The sequence below is a fragment of the Panicum virgatum genome, chromosome 2K (assembly GCF_016808335.1).
Source record: "Panicum virgatum strain AP13 chromosome 2K, P.virgatum_v5, whole genome shotgun sequence".
NCBI classification, from domain to species: Eukaryota; Viridiplantae; Streptophyta; class Magnoliopsida; order Poales; family Poaceae; genus Panicum; species Panicum virgatum.
Genome location: NC_053137.1, coordinates 54,345,369 through 54,367,194, shown reverse-complemented (window position 1 = coordinate 54,367,194; position 21,826 = coordinate 54,345,369). Strand labels below are relative to the sequence as shown.

General features: G+C 46.4%; 1 protein-coding gene and 1 long non-coding RNA gene across 2 annotated transcripts; both read right to left on the bottom strand.

Annotated features, from left to right (window-relative positions):
- Window positions 1–4,192: 4,192 nt before the first annotated feature.
- LOC120685844 (serine/threonine-protein kinase STY46-like) lies at window positions 4,193–11,378 on the bottom strand. The gene is made up of 16 exons (XM_039967958.1): window positions 10,923–11,378; window positions 10,642–10,756; window positions 9,462–9,553; window positions 9,200–9,319; window positions 8,894–8,948; window positions 8,593–8,703; window positions 7,957–8,010; window positions 7,683–7,858; window positions 7,497–7,604; window positions 7,018–7,091; window positions 6,745–6,920; window positions 6,375–6,470; window positions 5,385–5,465; window positions 5,244–5,297; window positions 4,722–4,856; window positions 4,193–4,634 (listed from the first exon to the last, which is right to left on the bottom strand). Exons 1-16 carry the CDS (start codon window positions 11,189–11,191, stop codon window positions 4,554–4,556), a joined length of 1,797 nt encoding a protein of 598 aa, XP_039823892.1. The 5' UTR covers window positions 11,192–11,378; the 3' UTR covers window positions 4,193–4,553.
- Window positions 11,379–20,928: 9,550 nt separating this feature from the next.
- Window positions 20,929–21,608, bottom strand: LOC120696145. The gene is made up of 2 exons (XR_005684025.1): window positions 21,495–21,608; window positions 20,929–21,420 (listed from the first exon to the last, which is right to left on the bottom strand). It is a non-coding gene; the product is annotated as an uncharacterized LOC120696145 (long non-coding RNA).
- Window positions 21,609–21,826: the final 218 nt, after the last annotated feature.

Genomic DNA, 21,826 nt, shown 5'->3' with positions numbered 1-21,826 from the left:
ATTATGTTTTCATGTCAATACAAAAATATGTTAAGAATCTCTGTTCTCACAGAAGCGTAGGTACAAAATCTAGGCACAAGAGAGCTGGCAACTTTTACTCATCTTTGTTCAGAGTACAGTTGAGCATGCAGGTGCCATGTTCAGCATTAGGGTATATCAATCTTGTCCTTCTTAGAAAGAAAACGAATAGTAAAGAATAAGTATATAACACGAGTATTACAAACAGTACAATTAATAGCATGCCCATAAAGATTGCAGGATGCTTGAATTTGTAGATAGCACGTAGGAAGATGATCAAAACATTCCTCGAAAAAGTTAAAAAGATGGTCAAAACCAGATGGACAACCCGCTAGAAAAAAAATGACAATTTACAAGAATTTTGTTTCTATATTACTGGGGGCATTTGTATGGTTGCCTTCTCTTGATTTTCCCATTGCGAGTTTGCCCTCCTTTCAACCCTGCACCGTTGCCCCTTCTTTGACCAAGTCGATGCGCCATGGCACCCTCCTTTGGTGGCAAAAGGATAATTATGACAATAGCTGATGGACACGGAGGGCAGCTTATAAATGGCCACTTTAGTCAGCTGCAGCAGGTCTGAATCATAGTTTAGTGGTGCCACAGCCTGTGATACCAAGGAACTGATTCTGATCATTCTCAGAACCTCAGACCCATCCAATTGATTAAACTGTGCGATCTGCACCATTTTAGTGGCTCCTCCCTCCAGAATCCTTTTCCTCATTGGGCTTTCTCTCGTGTTCACTTGTTTAGTCAACCCTTTGCGAGCTGGCCTTAGATCTCTACACGAACCTCCCCTGCATGCCTGCTATTCCGACTGGTCTCTATTATCTCATAGAAGTCTATTCCTCTGAGCTCGGTGTTGACGCCAACAATTCTTCAAAAACTCTACTCTTTTCTGTTTTTTGAAATTCTTCATAAACTCTGCAACTTTTGTAGTCCCTGCAGAGGAGGCTCACTATGTTAGAAAGCCAAATGGAGTACGGTGCTGCTGTGTAGATAGAGGAACTCAAAGCACCTTTCAAACGGTTCCCATGGAACCTGTGAGAATAAAGCCATCGCCATCCCAAAAGACACAGCGGTGACTACCTTCCATAGTTCTCCACCACCACATTGCCACACATACAAGTTTGGAATGAAATTCCCCTGGGAAGTGGGAAAGCGCTAGAGGTGGCACCATGAAAAGTTGGAGTGGAGTAGCAGTAACTATCGGCAGAGCGGCTGTCCAGACCGAACAGGAGAGTAGACCTCACTTGCTTGGCGGAGTCGTTGCCGAGGCGCACGCGAGGGCCACACCCGTGTACCCCGAGCGCCAGGGGACGAGACAACGGCGGCCGCGCAGTGGTCAGCGCGCCACGAACTCGCAATCAAGCAAGGAAGAGCACGGTCTGGCAGCGGCGCGAGAAGCGGAGCCCGAGGCTCGCCGGCGACGAGTGGTCCGAGCACCTCCCGGACGGCGTCGCGGCCGCCAAAGGGTAGTGCGACGGCGATAGGAGACTGGGCAGTTCGCTGGAGGCGAGGAATCGTGGCCTGAGGAATCGGGGGCACGGGGACCGGAGCGGCTGAAGACAGCGTGTATCGCGGAGGCCGGAGACGGGCAAGGAGGCACACGAGAATCGCATGGATGGGCCTGTTTAGTTCTCAAAAAATTTTCTCCAGTACGCCATATCAAATCTTTTAACACATGTATAAAGTATTAAATAGAGTCGAAAAAATAATTAATTACGCACTCTAACTAATTAGTACGAGATGAATCTTTTAAGTCTAATTAATTTATGATTGAACATTATTTATCAAATAATAATAAAATATACTATAGTATCAAAATATAAATTTTTTCACCAACTAAACACACCCTAAAATGACGGGAAACCGGTGGAGAAGGAGAAGGTGTGAACTGACCTGCAGATGAATTGACCCCAGCCACGGCCACGGCGACGGCGGCGATATGGAGGGAGAAGCCGAGAAGGGGAGACGGGAGTGAGGACTTTTTTAAGGGGGGAATTGAGTTGTGGGGTCCAAGTGGCCCGGATCTAGGCTCTGTTTTGTTTTCTATACTAGAGTGTACTAGAAAACTTTGACCGCTAATTACGATATTAAACAAAACCAGTTTACAAAACCAACTCTAAAACTCCGCGTTAGAAGCCCTGAAGAATCCAATAAGACCTTTGAACACGTGATTAGAGGATAGTTACTGTACTATAGTCAATCATCGATTAATTACCGTCATTAGATTCATCGCGAAAAATTATACTCATCCCTAAAATTTTTTTGCAAATAAACTTCATTTAGCACTTCATGCATGCGAGATTTTTTTCTCGAATTGTGTGATCTAGGATCTCTATATTGAAACAAAATGGACCCTACTCGGGCCTAGTGGTACGGTAACTCATTGGGCCGTACAATGGGCTTCACTTCCGGCCGCAGCCCGTGTCCGTCTTGGAGATTTGTTCGCTGCATCCCGCCAACAGTATTTTTCTCTCACACCAAACTAGCACCAGCCAGCAGCCACCAACTAGTCAACAGTACTTTTCTCTCACAATAAATCAACACCAGCCACAGCACAGCGAACAGAGTGCAGGAGGCCAATCCTAGATGTATCTTCTGCAAATTTTTTTCTTCCCCGTCTTCCAAGATTCGTGAAAAAACTAAAAATTGTTGGATCCTAAGCCCATCCCAACTCCAACCCATAGTGTCTATAGGTAGTGTCTATAAAAACAAAAGAGGACAAAAACCTACACATAGACACTACATTTCTAATGTATAGTTTCTATGATAAATAAAAAAATAAATCTCATCCAATCATCTCTCTTCTTTCTTTGCCTCACCCTATCACTCTTCTATTTTTTTGTTCTTGTGTAGACATGGTGTCTTCTATGAAAAACCATGTCTATATTTTTTCTCATTAACTCCCTTGCCATATCATCAAATTATTTATGTGACAGTTTCATTAATATTATGGACACCAGCCTACTAGAAGGGTTGGGAATGCTCTAACCTTCCTTTCTCTGGAGGCCACCCCCCGTGCTCGTTGCTGCAATCCTCCCCCGAGCCGCGCACCACGCCTCCCGCCTCCAACACGTGCCTCCCCGCGCCGCGCCACCGTATGTGTCAACTAGCTGGAGCTCCGGTGCTGCCGGCGCCGAGGAAGATGCGAAAAAATATTGACGAAGCGAAAGGACCTGTAGTATAGTGGTTACAAGAGCCTCGGTAGCATCTAAGATCCTAGGTTCGACTCCCCATGGGAACGAATATTCTAGGATTTAATAGTGTTGTGCATTAAGTGGTAGGTGACGTTCCCGTCGACAGCGAGACGCCTGTAGTGTCTTCATCAATCTCGAGGATTTGCCGGCTCAGTCTTCGAAGATGCTCATAGAGATAGAGTTTGCGTACGTGTGTTCATAGGGATGTGAGTGTGCGTGCATTATGATTGTATGAGTTGTATTGTGCAATCTCAAAAAAAAAATTGACAAACATCCTCAAAATACTGGACCAACACTTTGGGAATGCCAGTTCAACAATATTTTTCAATAAAATATTGAATGGACCATTGCTGAGCTTTATAGGTGAGGTGCTTAACCATCTTTTGCAAGATATATAGGAGTCCCTGTTTTTAATTTTCTTTTTATTTCCCGTCTTAAACAATTCTGTATGATGTGCTGCTTGCCTGCTTAAGACCCAACGACTTGGTACCAACGTCGTTCTGCCTGACAAGGTTAGAATAAAGAAAAATATTCAACTTCTCGCCTTGAAAGTGAAGAATCAAATTCTTATCTGAAATTCAAGCAGCACCGGCTAATCTCGGAAGCGAAGCGTAAAAACGAACCGAACCGCATTTGCTTCGGGAGCTGCACGTGATAAACAAGAATGGACGGAGCGAATAAACAGTGAGACTCGAACCAGCTGATCCGGCACTTTATTCGTTTCTTGGCACCTCGAAAAAGAGAACAACAAAAGCACCGCTAGTGGTGCAAGTATGGCACCAGAACTCAGAAGCCCCACCTCTTTCTGGTGTCGCTCCCAGACCCAGTTTCTGTCCAAGAGTGTCGATGAATAACCCAAGACTTTTTATTATCACAAGGTGTGAGGAGAGTTCTTGCAGGTGCCTTCCAAGTTCCAACTCAAGCGCCGCGTTATTTCAGACCATAACACACCATGGAGCAAGTCTGGTAAAGAATGACGGGAAATAATTTTAAACAAACTAAACGATGGAATCTTAAAAGAATCATGCCACGGCCTGGATCTGGCTTATTATTTTTCATCTACAGCAAGATTACACTCTGTTAGAGAAATCAGACTGATAATGTAAATTCCACAGGTATGCTCTCCGATGTTGCACCGCGTAATGCTACTCGGGAGAAACAAGGAGATAAGCGGTACACGATGACTGCAGCTAAAAATTGCCACTTTTTAGCAACCTGCAGCAGGTCTATATTTCTTTGTACTGGGCGCTGGTGTGCTAGGAACTGGCGATGGTTGTAGCTCAGATCCTTCAAAATGGACTGAAACCATGTACATTTCAACAGCGTCTCAATGAGTCAATGGCCCCGCCCCCTCAGAGCTGAAAAGAAACCTCCCAGTATTTTGTCCTTATGCTTCCCCTCATGCTCATCTCCGACCTGTAATATGGATTGACAACAGCATAAACTCCCGTTCATAAGAGCAAAGAATGTAATACGCATGAAGAGTCTTCACACCACACAAACCTCCTCTGCTATTCTCTGGAGAGTTTCTAATATTTCAGAGAAGTCTGGTCTTAGAGCAGGGTCCTGCTGCCAACATTTCTGAAGAAGCTCAGAAAGCTTTGCGTGTGTATGTTTTGGAATTGTAGGCCGTAATCCCTGTGAATGAAACGTAGTATATTAGACAAGAAGGACTCAATACAGCACTTATATTTCCTTTTTCTCTTTACAGTGCAGAGGGATTAAAATGTCAGGTTTGTGGCAAAGAAAAACCCTAGTGTAAGAGAATCTATTGCCACTCGCTCATTCAGTCATTCTACATATTTGCTAGTGTTTAAGTAAATTCTACAGAAATATGTTTACTGAAGTGGTTACATACCAAACGTCTGCATAATTTCATGGAATAGATGTGGATTCCAAACATGTGTAGCGATTCTAACACAGTAATTGTGGTCAAAAGGACTAATTGAACGGATTCCGCTTAGAAACGTAATCTGGACAACTTGGACAGCCAGAAGAAAAAAAAAAAGAAATTAACAATTTTACCTTCTGCACCACACCAACAGCTGCTTGTAGGGGAGTCAGGTACTCATAAGGAATCTGCAGGTAATACCAATTAATAACTCATTTCAAAAGAACAAGCTAGCATAATGAACGAATAAAGTAACAGAAGATTAATTCCCATACCTTCCCTGTGAGCAGTTCCCACAACAAAATTCCGAAACTAAAAACATCAGCCTTGTGGTCATAGGGTTTGTGCTCTATGACCTGCAACATGCATGATTTCGTTAGGCAATATATCACTATTGGACAAAGTTAGTAAAGTGTAAAGTTCTATTTCTTGAGTCCATTGCTGCTCCAAGCTTGTGATCTTGGAAGGTATACTTGGTATTCTGTACCAGTATAACATGCTGTTGAAAATATATATTGAGTTGCATGCACCAACCAATTCAACCCAAAAGCTTAAGCTGATGGGGAGAGGTGGGCATTTCACTTATACTTAAACACTCCCCCTCAGGCCTCAAACATGGAAATTAGGAGCCAGCTGCAATTATTGTATTTAATCGCGACCGTTAGGATTCGAACTCGAGACCTCTAGCTCTAGTACCATATTGAATTGCATGCACCAACCAATTCAACCCAAAAGCTTAAGCTGATGGGAAAAAGTGAGCAATTCACTTATACTTCACATATATAGATGAATTTTTTTCATGAAAATATAGCGAACATAAAAGAGGAAGCTATCAGCGTAGAACAGCACCAAGGCCCTCAAATTTCTTCCTTCGCCAATTATCTAACTGCATAAGACCTCTAGTTGTACACCCAGACCACCCAGGTTAGCTACTCCTAAGTTGGTCAAGATTTTCTATATCATTTCTATTTTCGGATAATTATTTGATGGGTAGGGACTATACTGCTAAATTTGAAACTGTCGCAACTCTTTTGTAGAATCTTTCCCCGGTAGTGTAGTCATCTCCAAAAGGGATGATACATATTTTAGTAATAAGTAATACCCACTTCTCACAGGTACAAGGAAATACAATGAATTGTTCGCATCTTAAGCACAAACCATGGAGATGACCTTCGAGTGTGGGTGTTCATCGACCACATTCCTTTAATATAAACATTGGCAATGGTAAAATGATGGAGGTAGCAAGGCTAATAACAAAAAATTACCTCTGGGGCCATCCACCGGTAAGTACCAGTTTCTGCAGTCATAACTCCAGATTGAGCTTTGACACGTGCAACACCAAAATCAGCAACTTTAACAGTCTGCAGAAGGAAACAAAACGAAAAGCCAGGCAAATTTATCCAGTCCTGAATTTGGTACAGCAGAAACCCATTCTGGCACTGAACCAGCATGTAGCCAGTTATGGCAAAAGGAATGGGTCACAAACAATAAATGTATTTTGCATGTCCAAACGTATAGAAGAAAGCTAATATGGCTAAAATGATATCAACATGAACGGATGAATAAATCATATCCACATGAAACAGGAGCTACTCCACATTCTGCGTAGCTTGATTAGATATTCATATTACTTACCCCATTTTCGTCTATCAGGAGATTGGCAGTTTTCAAATCGCGATGAATAATATTATTCTGGTGTAAGTAGCTCATGCCTTTTGACACATCCATTGCAACTCCAATTAAAGCAGGAAGTTTGAAGACACCTTTATGTTTATGGAGATAATCATACACACTCCCACCTGACATATATTCTGGAAGAGAGGGAAATATGATGGTTTACTCATTATTACAATTACCATCACAACAAGAAAATGGAATTCTTGAACGGAACATTTTCTTCAGCCATACCTGTGACTATACATAGATTTGGGGGTTTAGTGCAAACACCAATAAATTGCACAACATTCTTGTGACGAACCTTCCTAAATTTGAAAAACATACTCAGCAAGGTTGCACAAAAAAGCAGAGTGTCAAGGAGGCACTCTATAAGGTACTTAACATCCACACATCATGCATTTTGTGGTTAAATCTAGGATCATTCTACGAAGAGCTCAGTCAATATGCAGATAACGGACTGATAACAATATATCTTGGCAGGTAAATGGCAGCAAAGGGTTCTCAACTTAAAAGATGACTCACAGATAAGTGATTGTAGGATAGCACTCATTGTAGAAGAAATAAAACCAAGTCATATAAAGGTTAACATAACAGGTGCCATCACAAGGACCTAGATATATTCAATTAGCGTGCCAAAATAGTAATATCACAATAAGAACCCATCCAGCAATATAAGGTGAAACAGAGTTTGAGTATATCGCAACACTCACCTCATAATAAATACTTCTTGAGCGAATTCCCGCTGCATGTCCGCATTTATTCTCTCAGGTTTCAGAACCTTAATAGCAACATCTTGACTGCAATAAGTACCCCGGTAACTGGAAAGAGAAACAGATAGCTAAGTGAAAACAAATCAAAACTCAAAAGGGATTTTCATGATAGCTAGCAACACTCACAGATCACCATATGATCCTGATGCTACTTTATTCCCAAACTTAAGTAGTTTTACATCAATTTCCCATTCACTAGCACCATCTGTTGGTATCTCAACACGATCAGCTGCTGAATTCTCAGCAACTTGCATATTTTCAACTGGGGTAGACCACGAATGAGATGAAGACCATGCTTGTGTCTGTCGAATCCAAGAAAAAGTAGATTATGAGGATACACTGAACAAATCCGTTACAATAAGGGATCTACAAAATCAGAATGGAAGTGTCTGTGTTTTACCTCTTCGATCCTGCCAATTTCTTTCTGTACTGCTTCTACTAAATCCTCTGTTTCCTATAGAAACAAGTAGGTAAATAAACAGTAAGAGACAGAGATAATAACAAAACAAAATGCAAGCCATGCTCTTTTTTAAAAAAACTGTACAGCGGGGGAAGCCCCCACTGCTAGCCATGCTCTTCCTCTAAATTGTTCAAAGTTCATTGATATGTGGTACCAACATTACTTGATTGATATATGTTGCATGATCCATGATGCAAGTCACAGATTCTCATGCACATGCACAAAATTATCAAATAGGTAACTTTCATGATTCTAACACTTATTATTTGTCTTAGACCTCAATAACAAAAACTGATAAACTGTAAACTATCGTTTGGGTATCTTCTGTTTACCAAGTTAATGTAACTAAGCCCAGGAACATTGGAAACAGCATATTTCCTGTTGGGCACAAAAAATCAACTGGCTAACTAATTATTTTAACTTCACAAGAAGCATTCTGAGGTTCCGTGCTCTCTGACTGTATCTTTGAAAGATAGACATATACAGATGCTATATATTTATTAAAAAGCAACAGAAGACTTGCAGGTCATTGGCGAATGGTAATCAGAAGAACTTAAGATAGTGAATACTGAATACCTCATCATGCCAACCAACAACAACAAAGACATCGAGTGAGTAACCATCATTTGTTGAAAATGCATGCGCTTCTTGTATGTTTAGGCCAAGTTCACCAAGCAGAGACGTCAGCTGTGAATATCAGAAAATTTAAATCACTAAACAATTAGATAACATGACTAATTCTATTAACAAGTATTCACTCAAACAGTGATAGTGAAATATCAGTGAAAATGTAGAATGTAGGAGAAAGATAGATATGTACAGGACTTATCAATATATAAAATAATCCTACAAGAAATCCAAATGTGCATATGTTTACCTCACTGAGAAGCTTTGGCTTGTCAATGGTTGAAAAGGTGATTTCATGCATGGGCCTGAAATGACAGACAAGAAAATTATTGTATGTTTCAGAGAAACAAGTACTTCAGGTGAGAGTGTCCGCATATTCTCGTGGGGTATGCTGGCTAGGTTTGCACCTAGCTGGCAGAAAGTCCTCATTTGATTTAGTTGAAAAGATGTTTTTTTTTGGGGGGGGGGGGGTGGCTTTCCCAGTCTACTTTGTAAGAGATCAAACGTCTCTGGTGCTACAAGTAAAATACAAGGTGCCTATAAAAGCAGAGAGTACCTGTACAGAGATCGACCATTATCAGAGGTGCTATCATGATCCTGGCCTTGAGACTTGCTAGCTTCAAGTGCAAGGGCCTCAAGATTTGTAGAAGAACCGAAAGCAGGAGGAGGGTGTATGCTGGAAAGAGGTGATAGAAATGTTAAAACAAAAGCCACACAAAAACGATTCAATAGTAGATGTTGTAGCACATAGTAGTAAGGCAAGACAATAGCTATTTGCCAAACATCTAAAATTTAGACAGATGAGAAAACACAGGTACCTTTGCTGCCTGTTCAACAGTCTTGAAGCAACTTCCTCCCCTGCAGTGTTCGAATCAGCATCAGTCTGATTCCCATCAAGAATTGGAGATACCTAATAAATCAAGACTTTCCAATAAGGATATTGACCAACAATAGTTGAAGGTCTTTATATATGATTGCTAAAGCAGTTAATAAAAACTTAAAAAATAATAGGACAAACTTTATGTAGGAAATGAAAAGTTGAAATTCAGGAATAATATACTATCAATTAAACAAGGGCACTGACACTGCCACTTTGTGGAAAATCTAACTCTTGATTAGTAGGTAAGATTACTTGCTCAAAAACACAGAATGCATATACATCGAGCTATAGGCACGATCAAGCGAATTTCCAGAGGAAGTCTAGCTCAAATGTTTGTATGAATACACACCAGAAAAAGAAAGTGCAAACTGGTGGTCAGAACTCACAAGAACACAGAGATATAACTAGTACAAAAATTATTATCAGGCAATAGGTGGAACCACAGATGACAATACAGATGGAGATCAACAGTAGTTCTATAAGGAAATTTTGAATATTTTTTTCTCAAAAAAACGACAAGGAGATTGGATAGTAACAAAGGAAGGAGATGTGCACTGAAGCTGTCAACATCTGACCAGAAACCGAAATCAGATCAGAAAACTATCATATAAACACAAATTTGAGGTATTGAGGTGCAACAAAATCTTTACAAGCTTCAGCTTACAACACAGCCAAATTTTTCATTAGCCCAGCATCCCAATCAGTACCCCAAACTCAAACTAGCACTTCTCAGACGCTATGCAGCTAGGCATCGATGCATCATGACATTTCTTCGTGCTTTTGGCAATGCAGAGCTCAGTAGGATTTAGCAAGCGGAAGGAGCACGATAAAGGAATGAGATCATCTCAATGGGAGAATAGTCCTATTCGAAAGGTAGTCTGGTGAAACAGTGTTCATTTCGGTGTCGGAGGCAATGGACGCAAAAGGGTATACTCAATTGGCTCATGCAGTGTCGCCTGAACAATCGGCGAAGAGGAATTCTCCATTGCAGGAACCGGTCAACAACCAACCAACTAAAATCAAGGGACCCTGAATAAATAAAAGAGGAAAACCTGTGCTTGACTTTGTCCATTGTAACTACTAGAGTGTCGTTGAGAATTGCGTTCGAAAATCATCACCTGCACGGCCCGCACCGCGAAAGCCGGGCGCTGCGCCGGATCCCTCGCCTGCTCCAGCAGCCGCCTATGCGTGAGCACGTCCTCCGCCCGCGCCACGTTCACATCCATGGCGTAACTGCAGGAATCAGACCGAATCGGGGTCAGTCCGGACCGCCGCCAGCAGCACAAACCACTGGTGGGTGGGTGGGTGGGGGGGGGGGGGCGAGTTGCATTCGCGCGCCACGTCCCGGTGGGAGGTCGCAGGAAGGACCGGCGCGCGAGCGAGCAGGGGCGAGACGCACCGGGCGGGGAGGCGATTGAAGTGGTTCCAGAGCTCGTCGTCGAACCCGGGCGCCCGGGCCTCGGGCAGGCCGGACTCGTGGAGGCGGCGGAGCACCTCTGTGTACACCTCGAGCTTGTGGCGCTGCTGCTGCTGCTGCTTCCGCGCCTGCGCCGCCGCGGCGGCCGAAGAGGAGGACGTCGCGGGCCCCGCCGCGCCGCCGCCAGACGCTGCAGTGGCAGCGGCCGCGGCGTGGCTGCCGCAGCTTTCCGCGGCCTCCTCCACCGCCATTCGCGTTAGCCCCGCCCGCCGCTCTAGGTCTCGATCTCACCCCCGCTCGCGGATTAGGAAAGCGCAGCGGAGCGAGAGAAATAAATAACCGTGCCCGATTTTTTAAAGGAGGAGGATGAGAAAGGAAATTGGAAAGCGAACGAAATGGCTGGTGTGACTGGAGAGAGAGAGAGAGAGAGAGAGAGAGAGAGAGAGAGAGAGAGAGAGAGAGAGAGAGAGAGAGAGAGGATTTTCGTTTTGCGGCGGTGACCGCCTGCCGGCGGCCGGCCATATATGGCGGCCGGGCGGTCGCGCCACCTTGGAACGCGGGGCAGGGCTGGCTGGTGAAAACTTGGCTGGCCCGGGCAGCCGGGCGGCGTTCTGCCACACAGAGCTGCCACGTGAGCGTGGCTTGAGCTAGGATTATGTATTCCCCGGTTGGGATACTCTGGATCTCTGACACGATAAAAGGTAGGAGAAGCTAAATTGGACTGGACCAGAGAAAAATCCGGCAACATGCTTGTCTGTTGGAAACAATGCCATTAGCACTACAATTTGAACACGTACCGAGTGGAGTAGTGGTAGGATTTGCTAGTATTGGTTGGGTTGGATGAAACATGAGTGGTAAGAAAAGAACATAAGTGTTTATTTCAAATCAAAAGAAAGAAAAGAGCAAAATTTGATCCAAATGTTGGTGTTTAATTGATGGGATATTTTTCTTATCTGTCGCTGATATCTCAATGACACACTAGCAGTGGAAAGTAAATATCGGGAAAAATACCGGTACGTCATTGTCAATTTGTGTTTAGTTCAGGTAAACGATATTTGATAATTTGTGTTTATATGATCACCATATGGCTCTCCTAGATATGGTCGGCATCAACAATGTGTGAAGATGCTCGACAGCGATTCCCTAAAAAGTTGTAAATCCTAAGATCTTGTTCAATTAATCCCCTTCGCAAGGAGATTGAGGGGGATTTTAACTTGCTGGGGATTCAATCTCTCCCAACTCTTCTAATCCCCTCAATTCCCTCACGATCGATGATTGGTTTGTGTGTTTGCAGTTTTCTGTAGAGTCTAAAAACTTGATTCGAGAAGTTTCCGTCCCACTGATCCAAACAACAAAAAGAAAAGAGCGATGATGATGTTTGAGTACTGGAAGGACTAGCATGCAGTAGAGCTAGATCGATAGAAAACAGTCGGTCAAATGGTGGTGGACGGTTGAATCATATCTCGAAACAGACCAATCAGACCCGACTTTAATAAACTCGCGCAGACAAGATACGCCAGCCCGACCACATGCTTAAGTAAAGGCCCTGATTTGTTCGGGACTCCGTCGTAACCATTGGCTAGGGCCGCTGCTGGCGCTCCCGCTGCTGTCGGCAAGGCAGGATCGATCCTGCGAAACCGCGGCGCCGCGTCGCGTATGCGCCCTCACGTGCGTAGTCACGAGTCACGTGTGTGTGGTACGTACACAGCGCCCCCGCCGCAGCCGATCAATGGGCACGTGCGTAGTCATGAGTCACGTGTGTGTGGTGACTGGTGAGTCCCAGGCATGCGGCGGGGTCCGGGCGCGGGCGGCGGCGGGCCGGAGCAGCCAGGGTGCGGGCGCGGCCGCGACGAGCCGACGGCGGAGCGGGGAGTAAAGAAAGCGAGGGATGACGCGGACCTGTTGGAACGGAGCGTGGGACGGAATATGCCGGGCGGGGGCGGCGATTGGTAGCCGCATCGTCGTGTGCGGACCCCTGGGCGGATAAGAAGGCCCGGTCAGCACCAGGCCAGCGAGCGCCAGCGGCGCCCCAGGCCCCAGACCACTAATCCGAATTAGTAAAGCTAGTAGCTAATGCTGCTGATTGAGATTCTTGACAGAGCATTGTGTCAATGTGCGCTTCCCACGGTGTGAAGTTGCATTGACGAATATCTGACCGGATATTCCGATGGGCTCGAGTCAGTTCTCTGCTCTCCGATCCCTCAAGGTTCGAAGAGAATCAATGGCGACACGGCGTGTTATCGTTTCGATCTCCCCAGTCCCTACTTTTTCCTCGTCGCGCTGCAGTACTACACCAATGTTCATAAACTACTAACGATTGGTTGCTCCCGTTGTTGTGTTGAAAAAAACAAAGACTCCATTAAATTGAAGATCCACACGCCGCATGGCGGCATGGCGCCCACCCTCCACCGTCCAACTAGCACATTGTGGACTGAACCTTTTTCAATAATGTTGCATGTAAGTAGTACTCCATCAGTTTCAAACTAAACCATTCTAACTTTTTGGGAGTCAAAACATTTCAAATTTGACCAAATTTATACAATAAAGTATTAAGATTTATGATACCAAAGAAGTATCATTAGATTTTTCACTAAGGCTGTGTTTAGATAGTGAAAAAGTTTGAGTTTTGGTACTGTAGCAGATTTCGTTGTTATTTGACAATTAATGTCCAATCATGAATTAATTAGTGTCATTAGATTCATCTCGTATCAATTAGTTAGACTATATAATTAATTATTTTTTCAACTGCATTTAATGCTCCATGCATGTTTCCTAAGATTCGATGTGACGGGGTACTGTGCAAACCTTTTTGAAACTAAACAGAGCCTAAGTACAGTACGTTCATAAAATTTCTCATATATATTTGGTGCTATAAATCTTTATAATATTTTCTATAATTTTGGTCAAACATAAAATAGTTTGACTCTCCAAGAAATTGGAATAACTTACAGTTTTGAAACTGATGGATTAGTTCATTAAGAAGAAGCGTGTGTACTTGTTATAGCTATTATATATATATATATATATAGTCTATTCCAGCGTTTATCAATGCAATTAAAAAGCATGCATCCCGTAGTACTCTGGACTATATTTTACGGTCCAAGAAGCAGCTTATTTACGGTGCACCACATGATTGTTCAAATCACGGGAATCACGCCTTCTATTGATGCCGACTCATCCTCCCCAAATCACGTCCCTCTTTTCTTCCCCACTTGCCCGATTTGTTCGACCCCTTCCCCACCCCGCCGCTGACAATCCCCTCCCATCAGCAGCTTCACCCACGCCCTCCCATGCCTGCCCCAACGCAAGCGCCGTGGAGGAGCCTCAGAACTATTATCCTCACCAGCCCCGCCTCCGCACCGTTACGATCCCACAACCAAACTACCTGAGGATGCCCCAACTGTAATCTAACGCCTGTTGACAGTTTCATGTAGATTTTATACTACCCATGCATCACTGACCTAGGGTGTCATTATTGGGCTAGGCTTTTTTTCTTCTTCTACTGATTTTCGCCACTGGGGATGGTGCTGTAGCGGAAGAAGTATTTACATGTATTAGATTTAACACTTCCAGTCTGTTACTCCCCTTCTCAGGTTTAATGGCGCTCACGGAACCAGAACAGGCACCGATGTGATGAACCCTACATGTGCTGGAGAACAAGTGCAGGAGCCAACCAACTCGGCAGTCTGTTGATGTTCGTGAAGTGAGAACAATCTGTTTTTGTTGAACAATACATCCCCTTTGTAGTAGTATACAAGCAATATTGTAGTAGTAAATTTTTAGAGCATAAAAAATATCATTGTGTTTCCACGTTGCAGGCAGATGCATGCTAGGGTATGGTATTTTTCATATTCAAAGTAGTATGAACTGATCATTGTCGGTACCCTGTAGCAGGGATACCCACTCTTACTGTAGCAAGACAGGACTCGCATAATGATCCGTAACCACGCCGTAAGGGGCGGAGCAGCCGGGCCCCACGGGTCGGCTCTGACCTCACCGGGCCAACGGCCCCGGACCCGCTCCCCGCTCTGGGACGGGTCCGGTGACGCCACGTGTCCCTGAGGAAGGGAAGCTCCGAACCAACAGCCGGGGGCCCGGACCCCCCTTTAGGGGTCCGGGACCTCCCGTGTCCATCCGGACCTCCCACGCGCGAAGAACTAATATACCGCGGGGGGGGGTCCGGAGCCACCACGTGTCCCACAGGCGCGGGCACGGGACTTCCGCTGGAAGACTCGCCCACCCACTGCATTCAATGCGGGTAGTTGAGGCGTGCTCTGCCGCCACCTCTCGCAGGGCAGCCTTTTGTCAGTCCTCACTGTAGACCGCGTATTACCGAGGTACACAGTGCAGCCGCCTGCGCCGCACCCGCGCAGAGCCGTCTGACGCATTAATTGGATACGACGGCACGGTACTTTTCCATCATGTCGCCTACGCCGCAAGCTACACGGCCGTTCAGCTACGCTGCAGGCAACGCTGCACCGCTACACCCTGACGCCGTTTCGACAAGACAGGGCAAAGCATGCCGGTCGGAAGATTCCCACGGACAAACCAGGGAAATCCGGGGATGAGATCTCCTTCGTCTGCAGCGCCATAATGTATGAACAATATGTTATTTTATACTGCATCGTTGGGCCCATCTGTCGGGGTCCCAACAGCCATGTACGCGCCTCCCTTGAGATATAAAAGGGAGGCGCTCGCCACACACGAGGGAGGATTTTTTTTCCAAGCTCACCCAGACTCAAGCAATACAGCACACAGTGGACGTAGGGTATTATGCTCCGGCGGCCCGAACCACTCTAAACCGGCTGTGTTCATCATGTTCTTCCAAGAGATCGAACTAGTCCTAGCTAACCCTCGAGTACTCACCCTCTGGGCTTAGGCGGGTGCATTCCGCCACCCGGCTGTAGTTTGCCACACCACGACAATCATATTGTGTAAAAAATCCACATATTTTTCATATTTTAGTAGTATGATGAGCACTTATTCTGTTCATCTTCAAGTTATATTTCCACACTTTGAGTAGTATTGTTTCATAATGTCGGGTACCATAACTATGGGGCACTCTAACCTTGGGCTAAAAACACGCGCAAAATATAATTCGGCACCCGGGCCGGATCCTTCCCGAACTCGGATGCCCGAAGCCCTTTTAGGTACGGAAAGCCCAAGACGCGCTTGGCCCACGGCCCAGCACCACGATTCGGCCCCTCTAAGGCCTCGCTGACCGAAGACGAAATCTCCGCCTCGCTCGAGGGTCGCCCGTCGGGGCCCCTCGATGCGAGGACGATCTCCGCCTCGCTCGAGGGTCGCCCGTCGGGGCCCCTCGATGCGAGGACAGACTCCGCCTCGCTCGAGGCTCCCTCAGCTGAGCCCTCCACCTCGTTCGAGACCACCTTCGGCGGGCGGGAGCTGCGGCTCAACCACCTCATTCGAGACCACCTTCGGCGGGCGGGAGCTGCGGCTCAACCACCCCGCCGGACGGGACGCATTTATTCTCCAACCACTCCACGGCGGGGGGGGGTGGCGGACGGTGTCAGGCGGCGTTAGCTGGCGTTGGCCATCAGGCCACACATTGGACGTGACCGGCATCTCATCATCCTGCACCCGCCACTGTGCTGCTATTCCCGGCGCATGGCGGGACTGTGGAGCCCTGTGCGGACTTGCCTGACACCCCCGCCACTGTGCCGCCTACCCCTTGTACTTTTCCTATCCGCGGGACTTTCAGAGGGCATGGGCGGCGACCCTCGAATGCAGTACGGCTCTTGACCGGGGCAAGATTTGGGCGGCGGCACCCTCGACGCCTCACCTCATCTGACGTTGGATTCTGTGCACTTCTACAGCCATCACCATGCCGTTGACTGGCGCCACAGGACAAGGATGCGCTTCGGGCATGGGCGGAAGGATTCGCAAGGACGATGACCATGACTTACGCCATGCCCCACAACGCTCGGCGACAGGGAGGACCAACTATTCTCCCCCGGACCACGGGGGCAGAAGTAGACGCCCTCACTGATCCCCATGCATGTAACCCTACTTCCATGAGTTTATTAAAGGAGGAAGGGGGAACGGATCGAACAAGGACGACGAGAGCTCACGCTCATTCCTACACACTCACACCCCACCCAATATTGGCACTCGCCTCAATCAAACCCCTACGCACCAAGGGACTTGGGAGCTTTTCTCCCTCTCGCGCCACAGTTTGTACCCCCTACTACGAGCACTTAGATGCAAGTAATACAGTGCATACCCCTCTGCTGGACGTACGGCCTCGTCGGCCGGAACCAGGATAAATCCAGTGTCATTGTGTTTCTTCTTGCATCAACCATCTGGAGGCAGGGACACGCAGCATACTCACTAGTTGGTGCTAGACTATGAGGTCCGGACACCGACAGTTGGCGCGCCAGGTAGGGGACGCTGCGTGACAACTTTGTTCTATTTCCCAGTTGATCTCCAGATGGCGGGCAGACCAAACCCGTTTCCGATGGGCGTATCGGATCCGTTCCCAGCCGGGTACGTGATCTGGTTCGGGAGCCTCGAGTTTTGGGCAACCGGCAACGGTTACCTCATGGAGCGCCTCCCACCCAGAGTCAACTCCGACTTCCCTACACCCCCACCACGACACCAGAGCCGCACTGGTCGACGCGCGCGGCAAGTGCGTGCCGAACAGCGTAGGGTGGCACCCTCCTCCCCCCCCCCCCCGCGTGGGTTGGGGCGAGCGTGCCACGAACTGGCACCACGGGGGGAGACGCCGCCCCCTCGCCGGCAACACCGGCAGCGACGCTGACAGGAGGCGCGACAGGGCCACTGCCCCCCCCTTACGGGATGCGGTCCTCTGCCATGACCTACGCGTCATCTGTCAGCACCAACATGAGCGCGTATGAGGATTTGCCTGGGCATCATCTACTCTCGATCCGCAACCTCACCGCGTCTACGCCTGACAGCTCATACCCTAGCTCCTCAGACGAGGAGTCTATCACCGCGCGAGGTCGCATGAACCCGGAGTGGGATTACTCCGGGATCCGTGATCTCGAAGCTTTCTTGTCATTTCAGGCCGCGGCGGACTATTGCCTCGCCTGTTCCGACGACTCCAGCGAGGGGGACTACGATCCAACTCGGGAGTGCTTCGTCGCTGTGATACGTGGGGCAAGAGTGCCCATAAGACACACACGACTGAAACAACAAATTTTTTGATGCCACGACCCACACGTAAGTGTGTCCTAGTTTTTTACTTCCGCAGATTTCAGTTTATACTCCATCTAAACATTTACATCAAACACGGAAAGATATGACACGCTCATGGCGCCATATTCACTGGTCAACCAATACTCAAAAAAATTGAAAATGTATTAAAAACTCCATGGCCACGTCAGCCCATTAAAATTTGACTAGATCCACCGCAAACTACGTTAAAAGCAAACCAAACACTAAATTTTACTAACAATTTAAGCATTAATCGTAATTGAAAAGTAATGAAATGTTGATATTCATTGGTCAACCAATGTAAAAAAAATGTAGAAAATTGAAACTGTAATAAATACTCCAGTCTCACGTCAAACCATGCAAATTTGACCAGACCCACCGCAATCTACATTAAATACAAAGTCAATACTACATTTTACTCCCATCTTACCAAAGCACCGTAAATACCTCTCGCCGGATGAGAGGCGGCGCTCCGCCATGGGTGTTGAATAATAAAACGGACAAACCACTTATTTTTACTTCCACGCATGCCACTTTATACAACACCCACCCATTTCCGTGCATCCCTAAAATTGCTGACTTGACCATATTTGAACGACTCCTGCATGTCGCCATTTTTAATGTTAATTCAATGCTCTATTGATGGGCGAGAAAGTCAGTCATGCATTAATACAGTCAATAACCACGCCAAAACAGTCTTCATGGCCAATTATGCATTGAAAAACCACGCCAAAACAGTTTTCATGGCCAATTATGCATTGAAAGCACACATTCTAAGGATTTTACTGCCCCCCATTGTTGCACCGTAATATTCCCTCGCCGGAGTGCTGGTGGTGCTCCGCCGTGGATGTTGAATATTCAACAACCGGAGTGCTAAATAGACCGGTCATATATATATATATATATATATATATATATATATATATATATATATATATATATATATATATATATATATATATATATATATATATATATATATATATATATATATATATATAGTTCGATCTTGCATGCTTTGTAATATGAGTTTGTCGTCATGAACAAGGGGGCGTCTTGATATCGACGTGGAAGCTACTTGATGAATGCTGATTACTCATGGCTGGAGTCCTCACATAAAATTTTTAAAAGGCTAGGAAGATGCAAGCAAACGAAACAAGGAAAAGGTACATCGCCGACAGAAGAAAAGAAAAACTAACAATTCAGCCATATTGCATCACGCATTTCACGATGTGAATATTTACCATATCTAACGCGGATATATATATTCTGATCTACTTGAGTCAGCAGGACGATGATCCATTGATCCTGCTCAACGAAACATTTGACCGTGTATTTCATCTGAGACAAAATGAGCCATACCGTCATGTCGATACCTATATAGTTATATGTATGTTTGATGTCCTCGATATATAGGATATATGCAGTATGTTCTTTGACGTTCTGCCATTCTAATGAATATATTAAATAGATTTTCCCCCAAATAAATGGCAAGGAAGATGCAACCAAAAGTAGAGTGAGAAAAGTGCAATAGTCCAGCAAAAGAAAAAAAGAAGAAGCTATTTTGCAACGTGAGCGAATTAAGTTTTACTAGCATATATATCTCATTCGCTAGGATATTCTGATCGGCTCGGGTCAGTGGAGGAGGATCCTGCTCACTGCTCTCGATCCGGAGCCACGAGTTCCTGATTGGAGAATGGAGACACAAAGTGTTCTCCTTTTGATATGTTTTTTTTACAGAAAAAAAATCTTATCTTTTCTCACTCCCTACCACCCATCGTATCCTAATCGAAGGCACATTTTCGACACCTTGAAGGGACGGAACACGCGCGTGCGATTAGATAATTTAGATTAGCGTAGTCGTGCTAAGCTAGCAGCAATAATTGCAATGCTATTATTCATTCCAGCATATTAGTCAGCACTATTCGCGAAGATAAAAGCATACGCCCATATTCCATCATGCATGTCATGCTGCGTGTGATACCGACGCCTTTGTGTCCTCTCCCTCTCCTGTTCATGCGACAGCCTCCGCTGCGCTGCCAAACATCAACCCCCCCCCCCCCCCCCCCCCCCCCCCCCGCAGAACAGGAACTGAACCACCTGCGCTGCACCGCACTGTAGCTGCCGCCACTTGCGAGCTCTATGGCCCTCCGCGCACTCCTGCTGGTGAGTGCTGGCGTGCGAGGACCGGTCGCCTGCGGATAACCGGCGACGTGGGGCCCGGATCGCATCGGGGAAGGCCACCGGTGCCGGGAGAATGAGGCCTCTGACGCGGCGACAACTCACGGTGCCCAGGAAAGCCGGAGGGGAGGGCGTCGGCCGGCCAGATTCCCCGGCGCGGCAGCGCGGCGCGGAAAGGAGCGGGAGGAAAAAAATTCGTCATCAATAAAAAGCCGCTGCTTATTGCATTGCTTTCTTCTGCTTGCTTACCCCGCCAGCCCTCAGAAGCAGGGTTTCCATTCCCGACCGGACTGGCCTAACCGCCGGGCTCCGGTACCGGTTTACCAGTCCGGTTAGGCCGGATACCGGTCGGAACCAGACAAAAGGAAGTTTGAATTTGTTTGAATTCAAATCTCGGTGTTCAAACGGTACGGACCGGTATACCGGCCGGACGGTCCGGTTTACCGGCCGGTTTGACCGGTATACCGGTGATGTGGGAGGGGCAGCCCGAACCGGTAAACCGGTCGGTTATACCGGTATACCGGCCGGTTGGACCGGTATACCGGTTCGTTTTCCGCCGCTTCAAAAATAGATCCCGGTGTAAAATAAAAGAAAATTTCGGCATGAGCTATGCACATTTTAATGTAAATGACCATACCAAAGCAACAAGTTATAATCATACATACAAATACAATAGTAATAAGCGTGCATACAAATACAGAGTCATACACCTAGACACATGAAACGAAAGTTCAACGTAGAAATGGGAAGACCCCCATTTGGGACGCGGTTTGGTATTCGGCGTTGGACATCAAAGCGATACCTCGCACTCTAAGCAGCTCAGCCTTGTAGTGTTGCCAAGTTTGGCCCGTCCACGCCGATGTTGTCTGCCATTCCTGAACTAACATAGTGTAAAAATGGGGGTCTTCCCATTCGTACACCCATCTCGTCGGTGGCTGCATGCTGATGTCAGGAATGGGATAGTGAAAAGAGTGCCTCGAATCGCTGTAGGAGGAAGAAGAGTGCTGTGGACTATCATAGTCCGTTGGTCCACCTGTTCTCCTCTGCGATTGCGGTGCTCCATGGTCGGTGTCCTGAGTAGCATGTGTGAACTGAGTCTCCCCTGCAATCAACCATATTTCATAATTAGTAGTCAATAGTCAGAAATATGTGTCTATTTGTATGTGCAATGTATACATGTGAAACGAACACTACGAGCACGACCACTACCACCAGCAGCAGCATCAGCACCACTACCACCACCACCAGCATCAGGCCCAGCACCGTCACCATCATCACCATCATCGGCCGAGCTGCTATCCTCGGACTCCTGATATGGAGGACTACGCTCACCTTTGCCATCATCAGTCTCGGTGTCGCTGCTCACTGGTTTTGCTGTTCCTTTGCCTTTTCGACGCTTCGGGTCACCCTTCTTAGGTCCTTTCTGCAACTTTCTCTTCCCTAGGTGAGTGTCACCTATATTTGTACGTGCCCAATCGCTGATGGAATCATTCCCCGTAGCCTCACGT